The 20,974-nt window shown below is 46.2% G+C and overlaps 1 protein-coding gene across 4 annotated transcripts in view; it reads right to left on the bottom strand.

Annotated features, from left to right (window-relative positions):
* The window catches only part of LOC147186960 (cadherin-7-like), a 109,560-nt gene that overhangs the window by 50,132 nt on the left and 38,454 nt on the right, over window positions 1-20,974 (bottom strand). For 2 of the 4 annotated variants that reach the window (XM_086102504.1, XM_086102505.1), the window contains 2 exons: window positions 20,238-20,319; window positions 14,548-15,145 (listed from right to left, as the gene is read on the bottom strand). In XM_086102504.1, coding sequence (XP_085958630.1) covers window positions 14,548-14,799 — 252 coding nt within the window. In that variant the 5' untranslated portion in view covers window positions 14,800-15,145; window positions 20,238-20,319. Of the gene's footprint in view, window positions 1-14,547; window positions 15,146-18,470; window positions 18,887-20,237; window positions 20,320-20,974 lie in introns of those variants that run through there. The other 2 variants (XM_086102506.1, XM_086102507.1) reach the window with 2 other exon arrangements.

Raw genomic sequence — 20,974 nt, 5'->3', positions numbered from 1 at the left:
AATTGGCAACTGCGTTCTGCATTGTGGCCTTTCTAAAAAGGCTGCTCTCCATCCGTCTTGCAGCCACTCTGCATTGTCTAGGCAAAAAAAAAAAGCCCATCTAAAACGTCCTAAAAGTGCTCTTCTGCAGGTAAAATGAGGAAGATTTCTCATTCCTCGGTGTAGCGCCATCCATCATACCTTTTATATCGCCACCTAATTATGTTGGCCTTCGTCTATGCCTGTGAAGGTACTATTCATCCAGTGTGATACTTCGGGCAGTTTTTTTTTTTCTTGGGGGGGGTGGGGGGGTAGCACACTTCTTTTGATAGACAAAGGCAGCGACACACTGGTGCAGATGGTTCGGGGTCAATGAGATCGCACGGGGGGTCGTGCTGCACTCATAACACTAATTACAGTCACGATAATTAAACTCGCGAGTCTTTCTAGCTTGGTCGGCAAGTGTGGGAGAGGGGGCTGGGGGGGGGGGGGGGAGGCTTTCCTGGCATACACTAGTCAAAACGGCGGGACTTTAACGCTTTTGAAGGCTCTCAAACGCAGTAAGATGGGAGCTAAATTCGATTCAAAGATGGGCAGGTAGTCAAGAGGAAAGAGAACAAATGCAATGAAAGCTGCAAAGAGCCACAAACGGGCAATCGCAGCCAAAGAATGGTCGTCAACAAAACTTGATATCTTCGTCCAATTTTGTTTAAATTAGATAGCATGGGGGGGACAAGAAAATGTTCGTGTCGCCCAACTTTCCCGCCTCCGATTTGAAGCTCATTTGGGGACGCTCCCCAGTAAAAGTTGATCAAAGTACAAGCCCTGGATTTCAACCCAAATGGCTTCAAGCCAAAATTGTGCACTGAAGACTTTTGTTTTTTTTCGTACATCCTGTTATAATGTCCACTCGATATCGCCAAACTGGCGTCAGGGGCAATTTTCTTCAGACTTTCTAGGGGACACATTAGCATTCGCCAACATCAGCATACTGTCTTTGAACGTTCACTCCAAGCCCTACTGCATCGAGACACTACACTAGAGTCGACTCCAAAGGGCTAATTACTGGACTCGAAAGTACCCAATAAAGTTCCAAGCAGGATCGCAAGCTATAAAAGTCAAACGTCAAGGGTATACAAACCGTGAACATTTCAAGGTACCGCCACAAGTCATCTTCGCCCTAAAGGTACAATCATGCTCAAGTGTGCAGGCTTGGACTCAAGTGATCACGAAAGTGACTTTTTATGAGCTATTGTGTAACTTTAAATACGGTGGAAAGTGCCACAATATTTGCATAAAAACGAGATCCACGGAGGCCAAAAAACAAGAGGGAATCGGATTAGTGCACCCGTACCATGTCAAGAACAATGCTCGATCTCAAAAGTTGAAGTATCCACTTTGGCGCCCTTCTCCTAAGACGCGCGTGTTTCGTATTTCCTTATTGCGTGCTGAGGCATAATTGCCCGTGTGTGTTTGTTTACCGCATTCACTCGCAAGCTCTTGCCCGGTTGGTGTTCGACACACATTTGATTAAAAAAAAAAAAATTATAATAAAATACCAAAACTATCTTGGCCAAGAGCACTCGTGGCTGGTGCCGCTCCGAGGTTAACGAGAGAGACATCGATAATCTCCTCGCAGGACGCCTAAACCCACAGATTAAGATGGCTGACAAGGACATTGGGCGAGTAACGACGCCGCGGATCAGCGGGTGATCGCCACGCATGATTAGCCATAAATCACCAGAGTTTCCAGACGGAAATCTGTGAGGGCGAGGACGGCTACCGGAGCTTTCAGGCAGGGGTGTCAAACTCATTTTTGTCGCAGGCCACATTGTAGTTCCGGTTTCCCTTGGAGGGCCGTTATGAATTTTGGGAACCTTATAAATGTTACATACACAGCGCACAAAAATTGATGGATAACTAGTTTTCAAATAAGAAGTAATGAATAATTACGCTTATTGTGGATTACATATGAAAATTTGAAATTTTGATTCAGACTTCAGCAAGCATCATGGAACTTGACAGCCTTGATTTGCTTTCGCGGGCCACATAAAATGATGTGGCGGGCCAGATCTGCCCCACGGGCCTTAACTTTGACACCTGCGCTTTTAGGAGTTCTGCATGGTTATCGGCCCAATACTGAGCTCGCGGGGACGCATCAAATACAGAGCAGATGATTCATTGTTATCACTGATTTCATTTACAACCAATCGTAGAGTTGCTGTGGTCCAATCCCTTTACGACACCATACGCCGGCTTGATGGTTAAATCTGAGGAATAGGAAAACAACATCAGGCCGAGCAAGGTGCGACTTAACGCAACAATGTTCTTAACTCATTCAGTTCCAGCCAATTCTGGACCAAGTCTGAAAAGACGCTTAAAAACGTCTTTGGGAGTGAATGAGTTAATATGTGTCTGCACGGCTTTAATAAATATTGCGTTTGTGGAATATGAGCTCAAGCAGCAAAATCCACCTGTTTTTGTCCACCTGAGGGGGGGGGGGGGGCATTTTGCTAGTTTCTATCTTTCTACTGTAGATAAGACTGCAGTCCGCTCCTTGTCCCTGCATGTTTTTTTTTGTTCTTGCTCCATGGTAAATCCAATGATGGAGGGGGCGGTAGAGGGGTTGCGGACAACATTTGGTTGAGCGGGACGACAACAGAAAGGGCAGGTCTCCATGGCGCTGCGTGTAAATATTGTCATCGCCGCGGGGAAAAGCATCCAAGTGTTTACTGCTTCGGCTCCCTAAGAGGAACGATGCAGCAGACGAGCGCAGGAATGCGACCATGTACAGTAAGAGTGCGGCGGCCCCTCTGTGCCATGCCATCGTAAGTCACAAAAAAAAAGAAAAAAATGTTTACCAATGTGTGGAGCCTGACATTTATCAAAAGTGGCCTTTAGTAAAAGTCATAGGCGAGGCGTGAAGAGGTTCCCGATGAGGCTGGTGATGTTTGTCGCTCCTCTGGGCCAGTAAGACAGACGCTGGTGTTTAATAGAGCAATATATCTGCCCCATCAGCTCACGCTCCAATCACACTGAAAATGAGCTCGGCCTTGGATTTAAGATGCCATTCCGAGTGCACGCACAAGCCAAGAAGATGGAGACTTGTTTGTGCCTCAATTTTTTTTTTTAGCTCAGAGACACCAATGACATGCGGCAACTTTTCACCGCATTTGGAAGCCACCCTTGCCGAGCAAGATCTCTCTTGGATGTGGCCGAAGGAGACAAGTGCGCAGTCGAAAAGCATTTCCGGGTGTTTAATAACACGTCTGCGACACACTTTGGCCAAAAACTTGAAGGGGGTTGGCCTGTCTCGGAAAAATGCTCACGAGGACAGAGCATACGTTTTTCTTGACAATTTCATTTGGGAAAGTTCCCCGCCATTTCAGCAATGTGCGTGATATGCTCGTGTAAAAACACGACGCAGGGTAACACTTTTCATAACCATGGCAACTAAGGGCCGAGACGGGGGTGATATGCCAAGGCAAGTGACTTCGACTTTCATGTCATTTCGGTCTTCCATTGACAGCGAAGTCGTCGTGAGTAACTCAAGAGTGCCTCTGCTGGTCACAGCCGAGCAGTGCACTTAGTTTTCAATTCCTTCAAACATCAACAAAAGGCTCCACACACAAAAGCTGCTCTTAAAATTGATTATATACCCAAATCGCCATCAAACCAATAAAGAAGCTTCATTTACTGCATAAAACTTGAATTTCACAGCTATTTGTGCATGAGGGTGGAAGAAAACAATTATGGTAATGAAGCTATTATGCTTTTTTTTTTTAAAAGATGATGAATATATTCCAAGAGAAATTAGCATGTAATATTCAGGCCTGGGGCGGGTCTGCTAAGAAGCGGCAACGTGTCAACGGGTCGGTTAGCGCCGTCTTCAAAACAGACTGTTTCCGTTCGAGAGGTTTTACAGGAACAGCAGATTTTATTTTCTCTCCCTCACTCTGGTTGCTTGGACCCAAAATAATGCAGCAACGCGGCGCTATTATTATATTTATTTTAGTTTTCCCGTGGCATCACAACTGTTCTCTCATGACTTTTTTTTTTTTTTTGGCTGACGGGATTTTACAATTCACGCAATTTTTTTCCCCCCTCGTGATATTCTGCTAATATTTGCGCTATTCTCATGATTACAAAATTATGAGAAAAAAAAAAAGTCCCTGACTTACTTTTCATAGCCACACGCAGTGACGCCGTTGTACTTGCACATTTGTTGCACGCCAACCGATGAAAAATGTGATGAAAAGGACGCGGCAGCGTGTGACAGAAAGACTGCGTGTGTGCGCTTTTCCATCGTGTGACTACGTCTGGCCCGAGCACATGTACGACGAGCTCTTGGCAAAGCGAGTAGGACGTTTCATTTGATGTACTCTCATTGATTGACTGCCACGTAAAGTGGATCCGATCCGCCGCGGGAAATAAAACAGTCGCAAATGACCCTTGAAACTATTTACCCAGCCGCATTAGCGTCCACAGCTAATTATAAGGAAAGGCTCTCGCGGGCAAGCGCTCCACACGGGGGGGGGGGGGGTTGCCTGGGCGACAATGGCACTTCATCACCGAGAGCTATTTGGTGGTCTTCTCCTCTCGGCTCAGGTGGCAAGACTATTCATCGGAAGATGCCTCACGCTCGTTTCCTCCCACCGGGCGACTTCAGCGTGTCCTCGAGGCAGAGAGGGGAAAAAAGTTTGCCGCATACCTCTGCGCTTGATTTGTGCGACGGACAAATATGTCAACATGGCAGCACGTGATGATCTGAAAGCGGCGCAAGCTCGGCATTTTCTCCTTTGATGTTGATTTAATGATGAAAGATGAACCAAATACCTCGGCCGGTCGCATTCTTGGAACCAATTCATTTTGAAAACTCATTTGAAAAATGAGCAACTGTTCATCGGTCGAGTCACAACAGTAGTTTTAATCGCGGATGCACGCCTTTCAGGGGCGTGAGAGGGCTCGACGTGAGCAGCGGTCGACAGCACTGAGGTTTTTTTATTTAGTTCGATAAACGGCTGAAAATGCTTCGGCCACCGTGGCTCTCCTTGCCCACGTGTGAGGGCAACACAGTAATTTAATTAGCTTTCCACTTCACTCACGTGTCAAGCTCGCCGGCGCACAATTTTTTTGCTCACAGAGCAACCTCTATCCATCCATCCACTCCAACTGTACCTCTCAGTTTATCTCTTTTCTGTAGCGCTGAAAACGCAGTTTACTTTTCGAGCTTGATTGAAACACTCCCAGCGTCAAAGTCTGCTGAAAGCAGAATGGAGAGGGGTGGTGGGGGGGGGGGAACAAAAGCATGATGGCTTTTTTTCACCCTACTCTGCTTTTTTTTTTTTCTTTACAGCAGCAAGTGCAATCCGAGGGGATTACAGACATCTTCACTACTTCAAACAATGAAATGCCTTATTAAACAGCAACATGACAGGGCCTGTGGGACGGGTAGACTTTTGATGTGTACACAATCCTTCCGCTGGGTGAATATATATTTAGACGAGCCGCTCGCGTCGCAGCCAAACTCAATAAGTGGCCGTCGGCCGCCGCCTTCGTCCCGCTTTGAGTCATCCCGTATCGTCTTCACGTAGCCTTCGCCCCGTGGCGTCATTTCACACTGTCACACCGTGAACTCATCTCCTCCATTGAAAACCAATTGGCCCGCTTCCAAGAAAACGGTGGTATCGTTGCACAAATCCCTCTTTTCTTTTCTTTTTTTTTTTCCCCTCCAGCTCTCTTTCTCCCAGCGAGTGTCGCTAATTTATAACGCCAGCCTGGCTGTGTCAAAGTCGTTTTAAGCGCAGAAAGAGCCCAAATGGAATGAGATAGAGTCTGAATAGAGGGAACATCATTTGTCTGGATATCACCAGTTGCCCGGGAAGCACTCAGTGAGCCGACAAGCATTTTTTATTTTTTTGGTGTTGTCTGACATGACTTGAGATCATAAAACACTCCTACTTCTCCCAGCCAATCGTGAAATCCTCATAATACTGACGGCCGCATAGCCAAATACAATCAAATATAATCATAATCTGAGTCCATTTTGCAAAAACTGCGACTATTATCATCGAGTACATCCGTGAAAGGATGCTCCACATTTCAAACGTTTTTTTTGTTGTTGTTTTTTTTGGAAAGTGGACTCATGGAAAGTGGAACAAGTCGTCACCTAAAACCCTTATTCACTGTACAGGTCGGTCTTAAAGTCACACTTTCTGATTCTCAGCTGCCGTTAAATAAAAATGAGGTGGCTGCACTTAAAAAAAAAAAAGAAAAAAGAGAGAGGTGAAAGTGACAAATTCTTCAACATTCTTCTGGAATGAATTATCCACTATACACATACGCACACACACGCACACCATCTAATGGTGTCAAAGCAAAGTCTGACGACAATTTCAAGGCCATGAAATGTGTCATTGCAAGGGTCAGTTGATCACTGCTCATGGTTTAATATTATTTTAAGAAAAAAAAAATGTCCTCCCTTGAACCGAGGCATTCAGACACGCTTGTGATGAATGGCTCGCTCATCGGATCATTAAACTTTCATGAAACCGACGCTCATGATCAGACATAACTAGCGGCGCCACGTGATTAAGATCAAATCCATGAAAACTTTTTTCATATTTCAAAATGAAGACGTGCGGGTCGACGAGACTGACCATTCGGCGCGCGACACTGAAAGGGGCGGCGGCGCCATTTTGCTCAGAGGAATCCTTGACCAGATCACAAGCCCATGAATCTTTTAAAAGGCGCTACCTGATATGGAAATGAGCTCGCCGCGCCGCTCGCTGCACCGTTCAAAGTCACTCGGCGTGTTTGCGCGCACGTGCCAGTCGTGCTTTGTGGGCGCACATGCCAAACAAGAGAGCTGGGGACTCCACAAGCGCCAAGAGCCTTGCTTGCACATGTAGGTCATTCGCATTCCTGCTGGAAATTGAGCCCTTTTTTTTAGGATTACAGCCCATGATTCATTATTACTCCATTTCATTATAGTGGGAGGTGGCTGCTGTGCCCACAACCCCCCCCCCTATCCCCCCTCCCCCTTTCAACCTATTAAGCTCTCCTTCACTGGATGGCAAATGTGTGTTTGCGTGCGTGCGCCTCCAGGTGACTTGAGCGCAGCTGCATTTTGGACTTGCTTACATGCACTCGTGCACAAATAAAAGCAGATTAGGAAGGCTAATCTGGTTAAGGAGGAGAAATTCAAGTAACTCGGTTATGTCATTCCCAAGGCATCTTCCGGAAGGAGAAACTCGAGGGAAAAAAAATAAAAAAAATTAAAAAACAGCTTTCAGCTTTAACTACATTTGTAGGCGCGCGCAACAGGGTGCTATGCTCAAAGATTCTGCTTCTGTGCCCTTGACACTATTTGGGAATGTTTGGGAAGTTTGCAGGGAACTTCTGTCTGCTGCCTTCTCGACCAGGAAATGATACAACTACAAACCTTCATGGGGGGGGGGGGGGGGGGGCAATAATGATCCTTTGATCCTTGTGGGGTCCATTAGTGCAGAATGCACACTAACCAAAATAAATGGATATTTTTAAAAAGCACACACAAAAAAAAAAAACCTGACTGGCCGCCAACAATGATGTAAATATAAAAAAAAAAAATTCAATATGTTTCACAATCTTTGCAAAACGTATATAATACGTTTTAATAATTTAATGGTGTCATATATATGTTATTTTAATTTTAAAAAATAAATATACAGGAGAAGCACAGGTTCATTAGTCCTGTAAACATTATTTAGAAATGGAAATAAATGCATTAATATATTTTAATCATGTAATAATAACAAAAAACTCCCCTATTGATTAAAAAAAATATTAAGCCATTGAAATATAGAAGTGTGCTGTACAGTTCCAACTACAAACAAAAAATGTAAATCGGATTCTTATATTTATTTCAAACATTTACAAAAATGCACTAATTAATGCAGTTTAATAATGCAGTCGTATTATTCAAACATACGAGTGCTCTTAAATATTCAGAACCATTAAAAACTGATGTTCACTACAATACTTTTAATGTCCCTTTTTACAATACAATTATTCTAATTAGAGTCGAATCATGGTGAGGTTTTCGCAGCACAGACGCCATTGAAGCAGCTGCTTACGTGACCAAATATGGTTCCAAAGCGCTCCTGCCCCAATCATAACTCAAATTATCGGTCAAATGTAGACTTTCCTGCCTCATTTGCATTGATCACAATCTCCGGCGCCCCTTTCATGCGCAAAGCTTGGCGAGGCGATGATTGTGCGGAGATGAAATGGAATATGACTCCAGCTTGTAAAGACAAAAGGATGTGAAACTACCTCGAAAACAGCTCATCAGGCTCATTGGCTTAATAAAAGAGCCGCCGTCGTATGCGTATAAATCATTAATACTCGCCGTCGTTAAATGGATGATTGCCAAAAGTGGAACCCTGAAAATTTCCCTCGCCTCCCCTTACGGCTGCGGTGACTCGCTTTCTCACGTGACCCCCCCACCCCAAGTGGAAACGACAAAATACCTTGAAATGAAAACTTTTTCTTCCTTGGGGGGGCGGGGGGTTCCACAGAACACCAGGAGCGGACCGCTGTTGAATTATTCAACAGTCAGACCTGTTGGGGATGACGAAAATCCGATACATCAGCAGTTCACCAGCAGCCTCCCCCCCTACACCCCCCAAAAAATGAGGACAGAAAAAAAAATAAGGCACATAAAAGGAGGCAAGCGGATAAGTTTTTATAAAATTATTCCGTGCACATCCTCCTTCCCCGCCCAGCTGCCTTTCATATTTCATCACGTTAACAAGGCTTGCTCATACGTACGCCGGTGGAGGGAACCAGTCGTCCCAGAATGCGATCACATGGCCAGCGAGGGCCAATAGAAGACCTGGACTATGTCGTTACGTATCAGTGACAAGTTTTAGTCCACCCACTTCCGACTGGGGCGCAATTGGGCAAATGACACTTCCTCTTCAATTTCGGGTATGGGTCCTTGAGACTTTTTTGCCCGTCACGTGACGTTACGCTACGCTACACATGTCGACTGAATTTCATGTTCTTAAGTGGAACTGATTTTGGGGGCTGAATTTACGAAAACGAATGTTGTACTCAGGCTCCCTCTGGTGGTAAACACAGGAATCACTCAATCAGATTTTCTAACTGCATACTATTTTTTTTTTTAATCCAGTGCAATTGTTAAGTATGGTTTATCTGGATTCTACTGTGAAGTAAGTATTTGCGGTCAAAGTTTTATTTTGGTGCAATTCCTATTTGACGCTTAAGTGAGTTGTTCAACGATCGAACGGGAACATTTTTCGCAAAGTTCGTCCTTCCGGGCTCACTGTGGTACCTCGCCTACCGCACCGCCCCCGTCGTCCCAAATTTTCACCCTCGTCCACCTCTTCATCATCTCGGCAGTGCACACCGTCGAGCGTGACCTTTGCTGCCACACCGCACGCTCACACTGCGACTTAACCCTTTTGACAGCGGACGTCTGCGCGGATGCTAATGAGCACCGCTGTTATGTCGGCGAGCGAAACGGAATTACTGTCAGGCGCGTCGCCGGCGTCTGGTCGCCGGGTGGCAAAGTGCGCATGACTCACCATCGTAAACTTACTTATGGGCTTTCGCGTAAATATAATCATCCATCAGGAGGCCCAATCATAAAAAGCGGATTCATGAAGCGGCTCCAAAGGAAAATGTTTTCATAGCCCTGTCACCTTATGGCAAATAACAGCGGAAAGGGACGAGAAGCACAGCCTGCGGCTCAGAGCTCAAGTTTGTCACATTTGAACTGGAAAATGTCCATACTTTTCAAAACGATCAAGAAAGAAGTCAACACCAACAGGCCTTCCAATGGAAGGAATGCAAATGTACTTATTTTACCACCCTGAGGAACCTCACTCCATTCAATAAGTGCAAACATCATATCGAAGGCACATCAAATCTTTCTGATGTACGTACTTCCTGTACTGATTTGTCCAGCAATCCGTTTAGGCGGCAAAGTAGTTGGAAAAACTTTGAAAACACATCAGGGAGCAGGTGCGTCCTGCCTGCAGTTCAGTCAAGCAACGGCAAATTCAGCCACAATGCCCTGCTGGAGAAACACGTGCAGCATGTCAGCGCTTCCCATTTGGACTCGTGTTGGGAATGTCCGGAGGGGACGCACACTCACCCTGCGACCTGCGTGCACCTTTCAGTCGCAGCCGTGCGAGCTCGCGCCCCCGTGGCGGCGCATTGATGCTCGCCGATCACGTCCCCGTGGGAAGCGTAAGAGGAGCTCACTCCTTCAATTTGAATTCAAGTGTTCCGCAGTCTCCCGCGAGGGACGGGAATTCAAATACATTTCCTTGATCAATGGGCGGGAAAATTAACATAATACATCATTTGATGGCACAAAACAAAGATGAAGAAGCACGGCCCGAGGCTCCGAGCTACACTTTATCACATTCAAGCGCTAATTGTAATGCGTGAATAAAGTCCAGTCCTTTTAAAATGAAAATCAAACCAAAACAAAGAATATCTTCATCGGATGCCCAAATTGAAAGAATGCTAAAATATTGACACGCCAATTTGAACAGGCTCGTGAACCTCACTCCATTTACTTGACACCACTTCTGTAGCTGTATATGAAAAAACTTCCCGAAATTTCCCTCTTGTCTTATTGATTTTTCCCGCAGCCCGTCTAAGCAGCTAGCAAGTCACGCTTGAATTACCCACGCATCTGCTCCTTGTGTCGGAGTATAAAAATCCTTTACACTTCCTTGTTTGCCAGTGATTTCGATTGATCAAATTTCCACATGAGCCAAATTCAAATTCCATCCGCGGTCAGCCCCCAATTTTGTCAAATCTGCATCATCACGCAGGAATTTTCCAGTTTACCGCACTCCAATTATTTTCTCTTGACATTCAAAGAGTGGACGAGCGAGAGCAGCCTTTTAATTTTCTCCGGCTTTCAATGAGCCTCATCTTTTTTTTTTGAAGTTATATGAAAAGAGATGCCATTTCCAAATGCCCTTGCATGCACACGGCACGCTACAAGGTGAGATGGCTTTTGTTTTTGTTTTTTTTATCCAAGGAACTAAGATGTCTTCAAAGACTGCGAGTGGAAGCTTTCCACAAAAAAAAAAAAAAAATAATAATTCAAATAATGTCACATCTTGTAGCCTTCTGAGATGCAATGGAAGACTGGTGCAAACGTACATTCAAGTGAATGTCTCGCAGAGAGCACGCTAATCACGTTTACCGGAAAACGGTGCAAGTGGTGCGTCACCACCGTGCCATGATTCCAGTCCGGTCGTTTTACGCGGGGGGCGCGGCGCCAAGGCGTAATGAGACATTTGCTGGCCAAATATGCATTGTGACAGAACGCATTAAAGGCGAGCAGCAGGCTGCGCGGCCGGCCAAAGTCGCGGCTTCCCACTTCCACTGGATCACTTTTGACTGACTGCCTGCTTGACGGTTTGGAGGTAAAAAGTTTTCGGGACGCAGCCGGCAAACGTCGCTCGAGGCCTACCGCCTGCAAATCGATGCAAATGACAAAGGCATGCCTGAAAATGTTTGCTTCCTAATTTCTGTGGCATGTGGCGCGAATAATTGGGTTAAAAACTGAACATGTACCAGAATCATTGTCAATTGTTTGGCAATATTATTTTGTATTAAAAACATTTGGAAAAAAATCTGCGACTTTAGAAATCATATACAGCACATCAGCAGGCAACATAAGCAACACCGCACAAAAACAAAATCAGAACAATGACGACAAGTCCAAATATTTGGCGGGATACCACCCACCGAAATACCAAAATGATAAACAGCAGCCACCAAAATGAGTTTTCATGTATGCAAATCCCCACAAAACGAAAACGACTAAGCCGGTGATAATGGTTGTAATCGAAAGATTTGACACGCTGACCCCCGATGAGGCACGTTCCAGCCGTTGGCACCATTTGCAAATTACAAACACTTTCGAGACACACAGACAAAAAAAATATGACATTCCCTGTAATATGATGCACTTTAGGAATCAGAAATAAGACAAAATGAAACCAAAATTCAAACACCTCAAAGATAGTCAAGACATCTGCTGTTTTGCCACCCGACAATGCCCCCTCTGTCAAGGCACGTTACAAATCTTCAACAGTGAGAATCAAAATGGATTTTCATGCACACAAAAAGCCATGAAACAAAAAGGACGACGATGACAGTATTTGAATGAGATCTGACGTGCTGCTGCCCGACGAGGCAACTCAATGCACTTCCCGCACATTAGAACTCAAAGTGAGTTTTCACGCTCACAGGAGACCAAGAAACGAAGTTACTAAGACAACAGCGATCACTGGGACGATCAATACTTTTGCACACCCCGCCCCCCAACCCGACAAGGCGACTTTTTTCACACATTGTCTGGGAAATCTAAAGAGGAAGGCGTACACAAACGCCGACAAAAATGCCACTCGGGGTTTGGGAACATCGTTCAGACACAGAGGTGTTCCCGTAGGGACCCCGGACGAGAAAGGACCTCAAGATGAACCCTCATCGGGATGTGGACGCACTCCCACGGCAACCCCCCCCCCCCCCCGGAGTGAAAGAAGAAAACGATCGGATCGTCAAACGGATCCCAACGGATTCAGAGCCAGCGAGGAAAATGGTTTTGCCAGAGAGCAGAGCCGCCCGGCGGGAGCCGGCGTGCCAGTGCCACTGATCAGCCCGCAGATGAGCGGAAACATCCAAAAGTCATTTGATAATAAGACCAGGAAATTCCAGGCAGGGATCTGGAGAGCATTCCATCTGGAGCGCCGGCGCGCCTGCTGCAAAGCCATTTAGTCCTAACGACTTGACAATGGGCAACCGTCCTACGAGCCACCCATGGGCCAGCACACTAACTAACAATACATCTCGATTTCTGTCGCGCTTTCACAAAGCACTTTAAAGAACTGCTTGAAACCACACCATTTTTTTTTTCACACAAATAGGCGGAGGTCGACGGTCCCTGACCAACATTTTGTGTAGTTTTAATATGCATGTAAAGGCAGGTAATGATTTTCATTGAGTTTTTATCTGATGTTTATCTGTTTGACTCCTCGGTCGAACTAATAGCATCAATAAAACTCAAAATAATTCCTACATATCCAATAAATACCTGGCTATGGTGTTTTTCTCTGTTGGTTCCTGCCTTATTTTTAGAATTCACAATAAACGCAGCTTCTGGCCGCAGAAGTCACGGCCCAATAATATTAGATTCATCGCACTGCTATATTGCTTTTTTTTTTAAGGAGCCATTGTGGTTGTTAGGGTTGTCTCCACGGCAACGCGAGAACCTTCTGGAGGAGTTCTGAAACCGGAGCTTCAACATATGACTGATGTCGAGTCACTCATGATCGACACGCGTACCAAATTTCATGCTGCGAGGTGAAAGTGGTTTCGGAGGATGAATTTTTGAAGCATTGGAGGTGCTATCGTTAGTCCTTGAATAAATTAAAAAAAAAAACTTGAAACGGCCGTTTCAAAACAATATGGCAGACTTTCTGGGAATGTGTTCATGAGACTTTGAAGCAGATCTACATGTCTACCAAATGTTGTTCAGGGAAATTGGTTTTGGGGGCTGAATTTTCAAAGCATTTGAGGAGCTTGCGTTTGCTTTTGAACTGTATCATATAATATCTGCTTCAAACAAAACTGTCAGACTTCCTGTGTCCTCCCGTGCATGGGTTCTTGAGGTTTTTTTTGCAGGTCTATCCCTTATAGGCACGTCGATCAAATGCCATGTTGTTGACAGTAACTGGCTTTGGGGGCTGAATTTTGAAAATCATTTAATAATAATAATAATAATACATTTTATTTATAAGCGCCTTTCAAGACACCCAAGGACACTTTACAATAACAAAAAACAATACGGGTTGAGCAGCGGCAGCCAAAACTTGCCAGCGTTCACTCAACCCAAAAGCCAGAAAGAAACCAGAAGGGAGGGAGAGGGGGAGAAAAAAAAACACGCTCGAACTACCCTCATTTTGAGGATAATTTGAGTGAGGCAAAAAAACTCCTGCACAAGCATATGACAGTTACAACAGGTCACAAGACATAAACAATGAAGGGGTTTGAAGAGGTTGCATTTGTTTTTGAACTGTCATTTGATGCGTTGGTTTTTAAGACTTTTTTTGTGGGTCTGCTTTTATGTTGTTAAAGGAAACTGGCTTTGGGGGCTGAATTTTCTGAACATTCAAGGCACGAACATTCGTTTTTGTACGAGGAGAAATGACAAAAATTCCTGCATCTAAACCAAATGACAGATTTCTGTGTTTTTCAGGCTTGATTTTTTTTGTGGGTCTAATAATGGCAGATACCAACTTTCGTGTGGATAAGGGAAACAAACTAGCTTCGGTGAATTTGAAATACAGAGGTACAACCAATTTTAAAAATGGCAATTATTAAATATGGAAAAGCCTTCAAAATGGTGATTGGGTGGGGCGCTATATTTGTGCCTTGCACAAATGACCATGGGCAAAATGGTCTTTCCTACTTATCGGCTCATGCGAACACAAATGCAAATCCAAAGCAAAAGCCAAGCGGGTCACTCACCTTTCCGACGTAGAGCGGCTCGTTTCCCGTGAACTCTTCAAGCACAAAGAACTGGTTCCATACCCAGCTGCGTCTGTGTCTGTGCAGGCCCCCCGGGGGGTGTGCACCTGAGCGCTGAGACTCATCCTGGTCCCCAGAGCCGCCGCCGCCCCTGTCGGGCCCAGAGCAAAGCCCATGTCGGACGGGAAGCAGGAGGCCCAGGAGCGCCAGGAACGCCAGGGCTCTGCGCACGGCTGAGCTGCACCACGCCATCCTCTGCGCCACCTCCACTGCCTTCCTCCCGAAGCTGCTCCAAAATGCACTCAGGCCAAAAGAGGAGCACCGAAATAAATAAAAAATAAATTGGAGGGGGGAAGAAAAAAAAAAAAGCTAAAATGTCAAAAGCCCTCAGGGCTTTTATCCACACAGTCCCGAGCTCGTTTCACCGCAGTGCAGTCAAGCTCGGCATTTTGCTGCGCGCGTCCTGGTTTTTCCCGATTGGAGACTAAAAACGAGGTAATTCCTTCCACTTGGGCGCCGGGGAGTTGACATTAAAGGTGGCTAACAGGGTCAGCAGCGGCCCAGAAGCTTCTCCACGGCAAGGTCCTATAATTGGCACCTATCGGAGCGCAGAGAAGACAAAAAAAAAAAAAAAAAGACAACGTCACTGTCAGCAAAAGTGCCTCCGTGACCGTGGCAAGTAATGTGATTACTGGTGCGCTTGTAATGTGATGACTGGTGCACCAGTAATGACATGCTCCCACTAATCATATAGAAACTCAAAAGACAGTCAATTGGGTCACCAAGCAAAGTTGAACGGCAAACAGCAATTATTTTTTTTTTTGTAACAAGAAATTGGCTTTGAAAGAATTTCCGTGCACGTGAAAATGCATTTGCGGGATGTCGAGCGTATGCCACGGTGAAAGGTGACACTATCTGCATTCATTTTACAGCCGTTTGGGGGGGGGGGGAAAGGAACAACCTGCCACCACCATGGCGAAGGAAACAACTCCAGGAGCATGTCCTTGACCCGGCATCACAAAGGATCGCCAAAGGCCACCATGCTAACGAGCGTCCGACGAGAGGAACAACAAAGGCCAGTCAGCGGACTCCCAATTATCTGGCTGCACCCCAGAAAGGTCATCATTGAGCCACGAGTCTCAGCGGCAGCGCGACACGTACAAGTCGCGTGACGGACGCTCTGGCGGGTCGGATTAAAAATAAATCAGAGGCGTCAGCGGCGCCTCTGACCTCGAGCTGGACAATCCGCGACACGGCGATCTTTGTCTTGACGCCTCGTGCGTGACAGGTTACCCAGCATGCCTCCACACGGAGGCCGAGGAGCAGGAGGAGATCCTGGCGTCTTGATGCAAAAGAATCCCAGCAGGGCCGAGCGGCCTTCTTGGGAACGCGGCTGGTTACCCACGTATGACTTCCAAGGCGACACATGCGCTTTCTCTGGCATCCTTTCGGCTAATAAATGCCACGTAAAAGGCGGGTGGTCATATGAGAGGAGATGTTGGGCGAGCTGGACTCGCACGCAACACGCGTGTGTCCTTAAGCGCCCCGCTTGGCTTGCCATACTCGTCGACAGTGGGGCTTGCCGGGCACCTAAAACTTGGATGCTTACGCCAAACAGATATAAGGCACATTAAATGAAGTAAACGGGAACGAATGACATTATGCGGCAGGCCAATTTAGCGCCAGCTAATGCTAACATTAGCACGCGTCGGTCAATAGCAGCAGCAGGGGGGCTTTAACTTAACCAATAAATGAACACGACACATTAAATGGCCATGCCACTCACCTCTCGTGGACACTTTTTTTGGGCAGGGGGTGGGGGGGGGGGGCTAGAATTGATTAATGGCAATGTTTTTTAATGAGGAGGAATAGCTCGCTGTAGTATTATACCTTATGAAAACAGAGTGTTAAAACTGTTGTGACACTTTTCCCTTCTCATTCTGATGTGTACACCTGAGCCACCCGGGCGCAGACGAACAGATGGATATCGTGTTCATTGAGACGTCTCAACTCCTCAGCTCCTCAATACGGCATTGATATCAGTCATTCTTCGGAGATAAAGAACACGCACCTGTCTAATTTGTAAAATGGTGGGTGGACATATGTTCTAGCAATGTTTGTGTTCCGATCTCCGTTGCTTGGAGAATAAAAACAAACTCTGCGTAGACGCTAATTGTTAGCCTGCGTTTCTTTGGAGTTTCCCATTGAATGTTAGCATTCAGGGAGCTGACTATTTCCTACAGGTTTCTTCCAACAATTAATTAAGTTTTTTTGCAGTTCAATCGAAAAGAACAGCTTGTAAATGAGCAGCCAACTTGCGTGTTTATAATTATCCTTTCCCTCCAATTTATTCCCAAATTGTGTTTTAGGGACATTATAACCTTCGTGTCGACTTCCCCCGAGGAGGCCGGTGAGAGAGTATTGAGGGGGGGTCGGCGTCAATGTGATGAGCGCCAATGAAAAGAAAATACAAGATAAAGCAACCAATGAGAAGCCCACACCCAATCCCCCCGCTGGTCGTCCCCCGGTTGGCGTTTGGCTTCCACGCATTGTTCTAATCCCATTTAGCAGTCCCACAACAGGATTACCAGCGCCGCGGGGCTTGCTGCCCAATCACACGCTCGCTACCATTTCGCTGTTTTCTCCATCATCATATTCGCTTACAAGCTTTTTGTCACCCTCACATGTTGACAGAGACAGTGCTTGCTCAAGTCCCGCCCCCCCCACCCACCCTCCCACCCCCCTTCAGCTCAAAACCTCGGCTGGAGCTCAGAAAATGAGCAGATTTGACAACAAAAGCAAAGTCCGGGTGATGTTTTGGAGAGGTCGGATGGAGGACACGAGCCCGCCGTAGCCCAAGGTTGGTGCCACAAAGCCGCCCTTTGATTCGCGACGCCCTCTTTTGCCCTGGCTTGGATTGGCCACGCGCCCCTCGGGGGGGGAGCCGAGTGACAGCCAGCAGAACACGGCGGCAAATTCTTTAGACAGCAAGTCAATGAGAATGACAAAAATATTCCTCTCGCTGCTGTTATTCTTGGGACGGTATGAGACATTTCATTAGGCACACCTGCACCAGGTGCAACAAAAAAAAAAATTGGACAAAACACAATTAGGCTCACTTTTTGGTGATGACTGAAAAACGAAATGTACTTTGACTCTCGTTCGAAGGGAGGGTCAAAAACTTAGCGACAGTGCAAACGACAACCGCAACCGTGTGAAACGACCGCATTTCTCAGTCACCCAAAAGGGAGCGCCATTATCTTCATTGAATGAATTCTGCATTTCATTGTCATCGGTTTATCTTTACTAACAGCGCGCAGCCAAAGGTGTGCCTAATAAAGTGTCCCGCACATGTTCTCGCCCTCGTCTCCAATCCAACGCAATCATTTTTGACCGCGTTTGGCTTTCTGCTTCAAATTCGGATTGCACTTTCATCACTCATAAACGCATCACTATCCGTGGTATTAGAATTAGAGAACTGTCAGTTATTCTACTCTATAGTCATGGACTGTCTGTTCCCTGAAAGCAGATGTGAGCAGTCTATAAGCGTCAATTAGTCGATCAGAAGCTCTTCCACTGAGAAAGGGGGAGCTTCCATTATCTTACACAGGGTGGGGGGGGGGGGGGGGGTCGCATCCTCTCACCCGGCATGTGCGATAACCGTTGCCGGGACAGGCACGTTGCACATCCATCACTGTTCAGGGCCGAGTGTAACGTAAAACACACGTACACACACACACTAAAAAGTTCCATACGCCCTCATCTTCTGCAGTGACAAGTGACAGCAACATAGAAGAGAGGGAAGAAAAAAAAAAAAAGCGGCGCGGAGGCAGAGCAAATGAGCGCAGAATACTAATGATGCACAACCAGAAAAAGCTGAAGATGCAGCAAGCGTGCAAAAAAAAACAAACAGCCACACTCACCCGCCCAAAAAGGTGCGAGAAGTTCCCGCCAGCGCGGATGACCAAAGTTGACCAAGCGGCACAACAAGACACCAAGGAAAGGAAGGAGGAACAAAGGGGAGGGGGAGGTGGAGGAGAAAAGGGGAGGCAGAGGAGTTGCGCGTGCGTCACGTTGTTGAACAAGTCGTCAATTAGGTCCCGATCGTGTTGATTTGTGTTGCTTGTGCTCACGGAGCTGCTGCGCACACTCACTCTGCTCTCCACTCAGATGCGACTGGTCTCATCCTCACTCTCTCTCGCTATGTCGCTCTCTCTTCTGCGCAGTGCCGCCTCCTCACCCCTCCTCCTCCTCTTCTGTGCATGGATGACCAGCTGCAGGCTTCCCCTTCTTCTTCTTCTCCCGGTATAGAGATCTCACCAAGCACTAGATGAGAGGTGTCCAAAATGCAGCCCGGAGGGGGGGGGGGGGGGGGGGGGTGTTGGCAGCCCACCGCCTGTTTTTTTGACAGGTTCACAAAAGTTGAGTGTGGGGGGGAGGGGCATCAAGCAAAGTCTGAAAAGTTTGTGCGTCAAACAGTAAAAAAGGGACGCGTCGCGGCATCTAAACTGACCACGGATGCAAAAAAACCTGACAACCACGACGAACTGCTTAAAAAAAAATAAAATAAAAATGGTTTGATCCACTTTCTGCGACATCTCAAAATCCAAATTATTAAAAAATGATCATCCGCATGAGTACAGTTGAAGGATCTATTCTTAGGGAATATGGGGCTGCGTCACCCCAAAAACCCTGAAAAGTCCTGATTACCTTTAATACGCATAGCGGTCTTTCAAAAATCTTATACAAACTACTTGATTGACGGACTATCTTTAGCGTATTGAATCCATTCGCGTCCAAGAATTTCCAAGTGGCCTTTGCATCCTTCTGCATGCGCACTTTGGAAGAAAAACGTTTGCACACCCCTGACACAAATCATGGAGGTGCGAGGCAGAGAGAAGAGGTGCGGGAGATGATCATAAAAAAGGGAGAAGGATGGTGAGAAGGAGGTTTCACACCCGCACAAATCATGGAGACAGATTGAAAGGGAGGATAGGGGCAGACAAGGCGTAGAAGAGGAGAGGAACATAAAAAGGGAAGGAGGAGGAGCAGGAAAGGATGATTGATACGAGGAGGAAGGAGATAAGAGTAGAGGAGGGGGTTACAAAATGAGAAGATTAGGAGGAGGGAATGAAGATATATGAAAGGGGTAGAGGAGCTGAAGGAGACAGGAGGAGCAAACAAAGACGGATGGAAGACAGGAAGAGATTGAAGAGGAGGATAAGCAACGGAAAAAGATTGAGGATGAGGGGAATGATGAAATGAAGTGAGAGGACAAAGGAGGAGGTGAAGGAGTGATATGGAGTGAACCAAATGAGAGGAGATCCGAAAGGAGGAGAAGAAGTTCGAAGGCTGCCAAGTTGTCATGGGCAGATGGCTTGTGAAGGCAACGCTCAAACTTTGAAGAACATTGCGGACACCTTCGTGCACTCTCCTTCCTCACACTCACGAGTCGTCGCATTTAGATTGCTTTGAATTTTTTTTTTCTCCAATTTCCAAATACATTAACGTGAGGAGTTAGAATTGCTTGGATTCTTTGTCGGGCTTCGTCACTTGTTGCCGGGCAGAATAAACTGCATCACGTCGCAGGGGAGGAGAATTGGCATCAAAATATGGAGTGGGTGTCATGCGTTCTTCATCAGAAAAATAAAGACAAAGAAACAGAATGGAATGAATTAGACCGTTCTTACCATATTTCTTGCTTCGATTCATTGGACATTGTGCTGCTCCTCTCTGGTGTTTGCATGCCTTGGCCACCTGGGGGACACACAGCTGTACGATGCATGGAGTCAGTCACAACTGCTCAGTAAAAAGCAGTAATCGTCGCTCTTTGCAGAGGATAAAGAATTTCTGTCTACATGTGTTGACGCACCAACACAAATCAAATAGCCGTTGCTCAAAGGGTGCTAACGCCGCAACACTGAGGCTATTCATTGCCCTGTCAATGGCATTTTGCATTGTGTGTTAGCATTTAGCTAAATGGACTTTATAATCTCTCTTGCATGCGTGCATGCTGTTTAGCGCTAGCACATTTGTTAATGGAGTTTCCCATTGTGTGTTCACATTAGCAATCGTTTAGTCGACTCATAGCTGGACGAGGGGTTTTGGCTCGTATCTTACAAGCCAAAAAAGTTAATCGGGTCACTTGCATCTCAAGGCGCCACTGCAATTGCCTCCATGTGAAACAAGATAGCGGCAAAGCACGACTTTTGTCGAAACGAAGCTCTTCAATTCACTCCAACATGGGTTGGCAGCAAGCTAATAATGAATTGGCAAATGCTGCACCAAGGATATGCAGGGATTGATTTGCTTTTTGGTTTTTCACCCAACCGGCGCCGTCTGGTGGACCGCCGCCAAATCAGTACTGATCAAAAGCCATGCGTTATGTTTGAAAATGTTCAATGAAGCATCTCCTCTCCACGAGAGC

This window comes from Hippocampus guttulatus, chromosome 21 (assembly GCF_054856545.1).
Source record: "Hippocampus guttulatus isolate MCC_2025c chromosome 21, RoL_Hgut_1.0, whole genome shotgun sequence".
In the NCBI taxonomy this organism is placed as follows: domain Eukaryota; kingdom Metazoa; phylum Chordata; class Actinopteri; order Syngnathiformes; family Syngnathidae; genus Hippocampus; species Hippocampus guttulatus.
The sequence above is the reverse complement of the archived record's forward strand: the minus strand, read 5'-3'. Positions and strand labels throughout refer to the sequence as shown.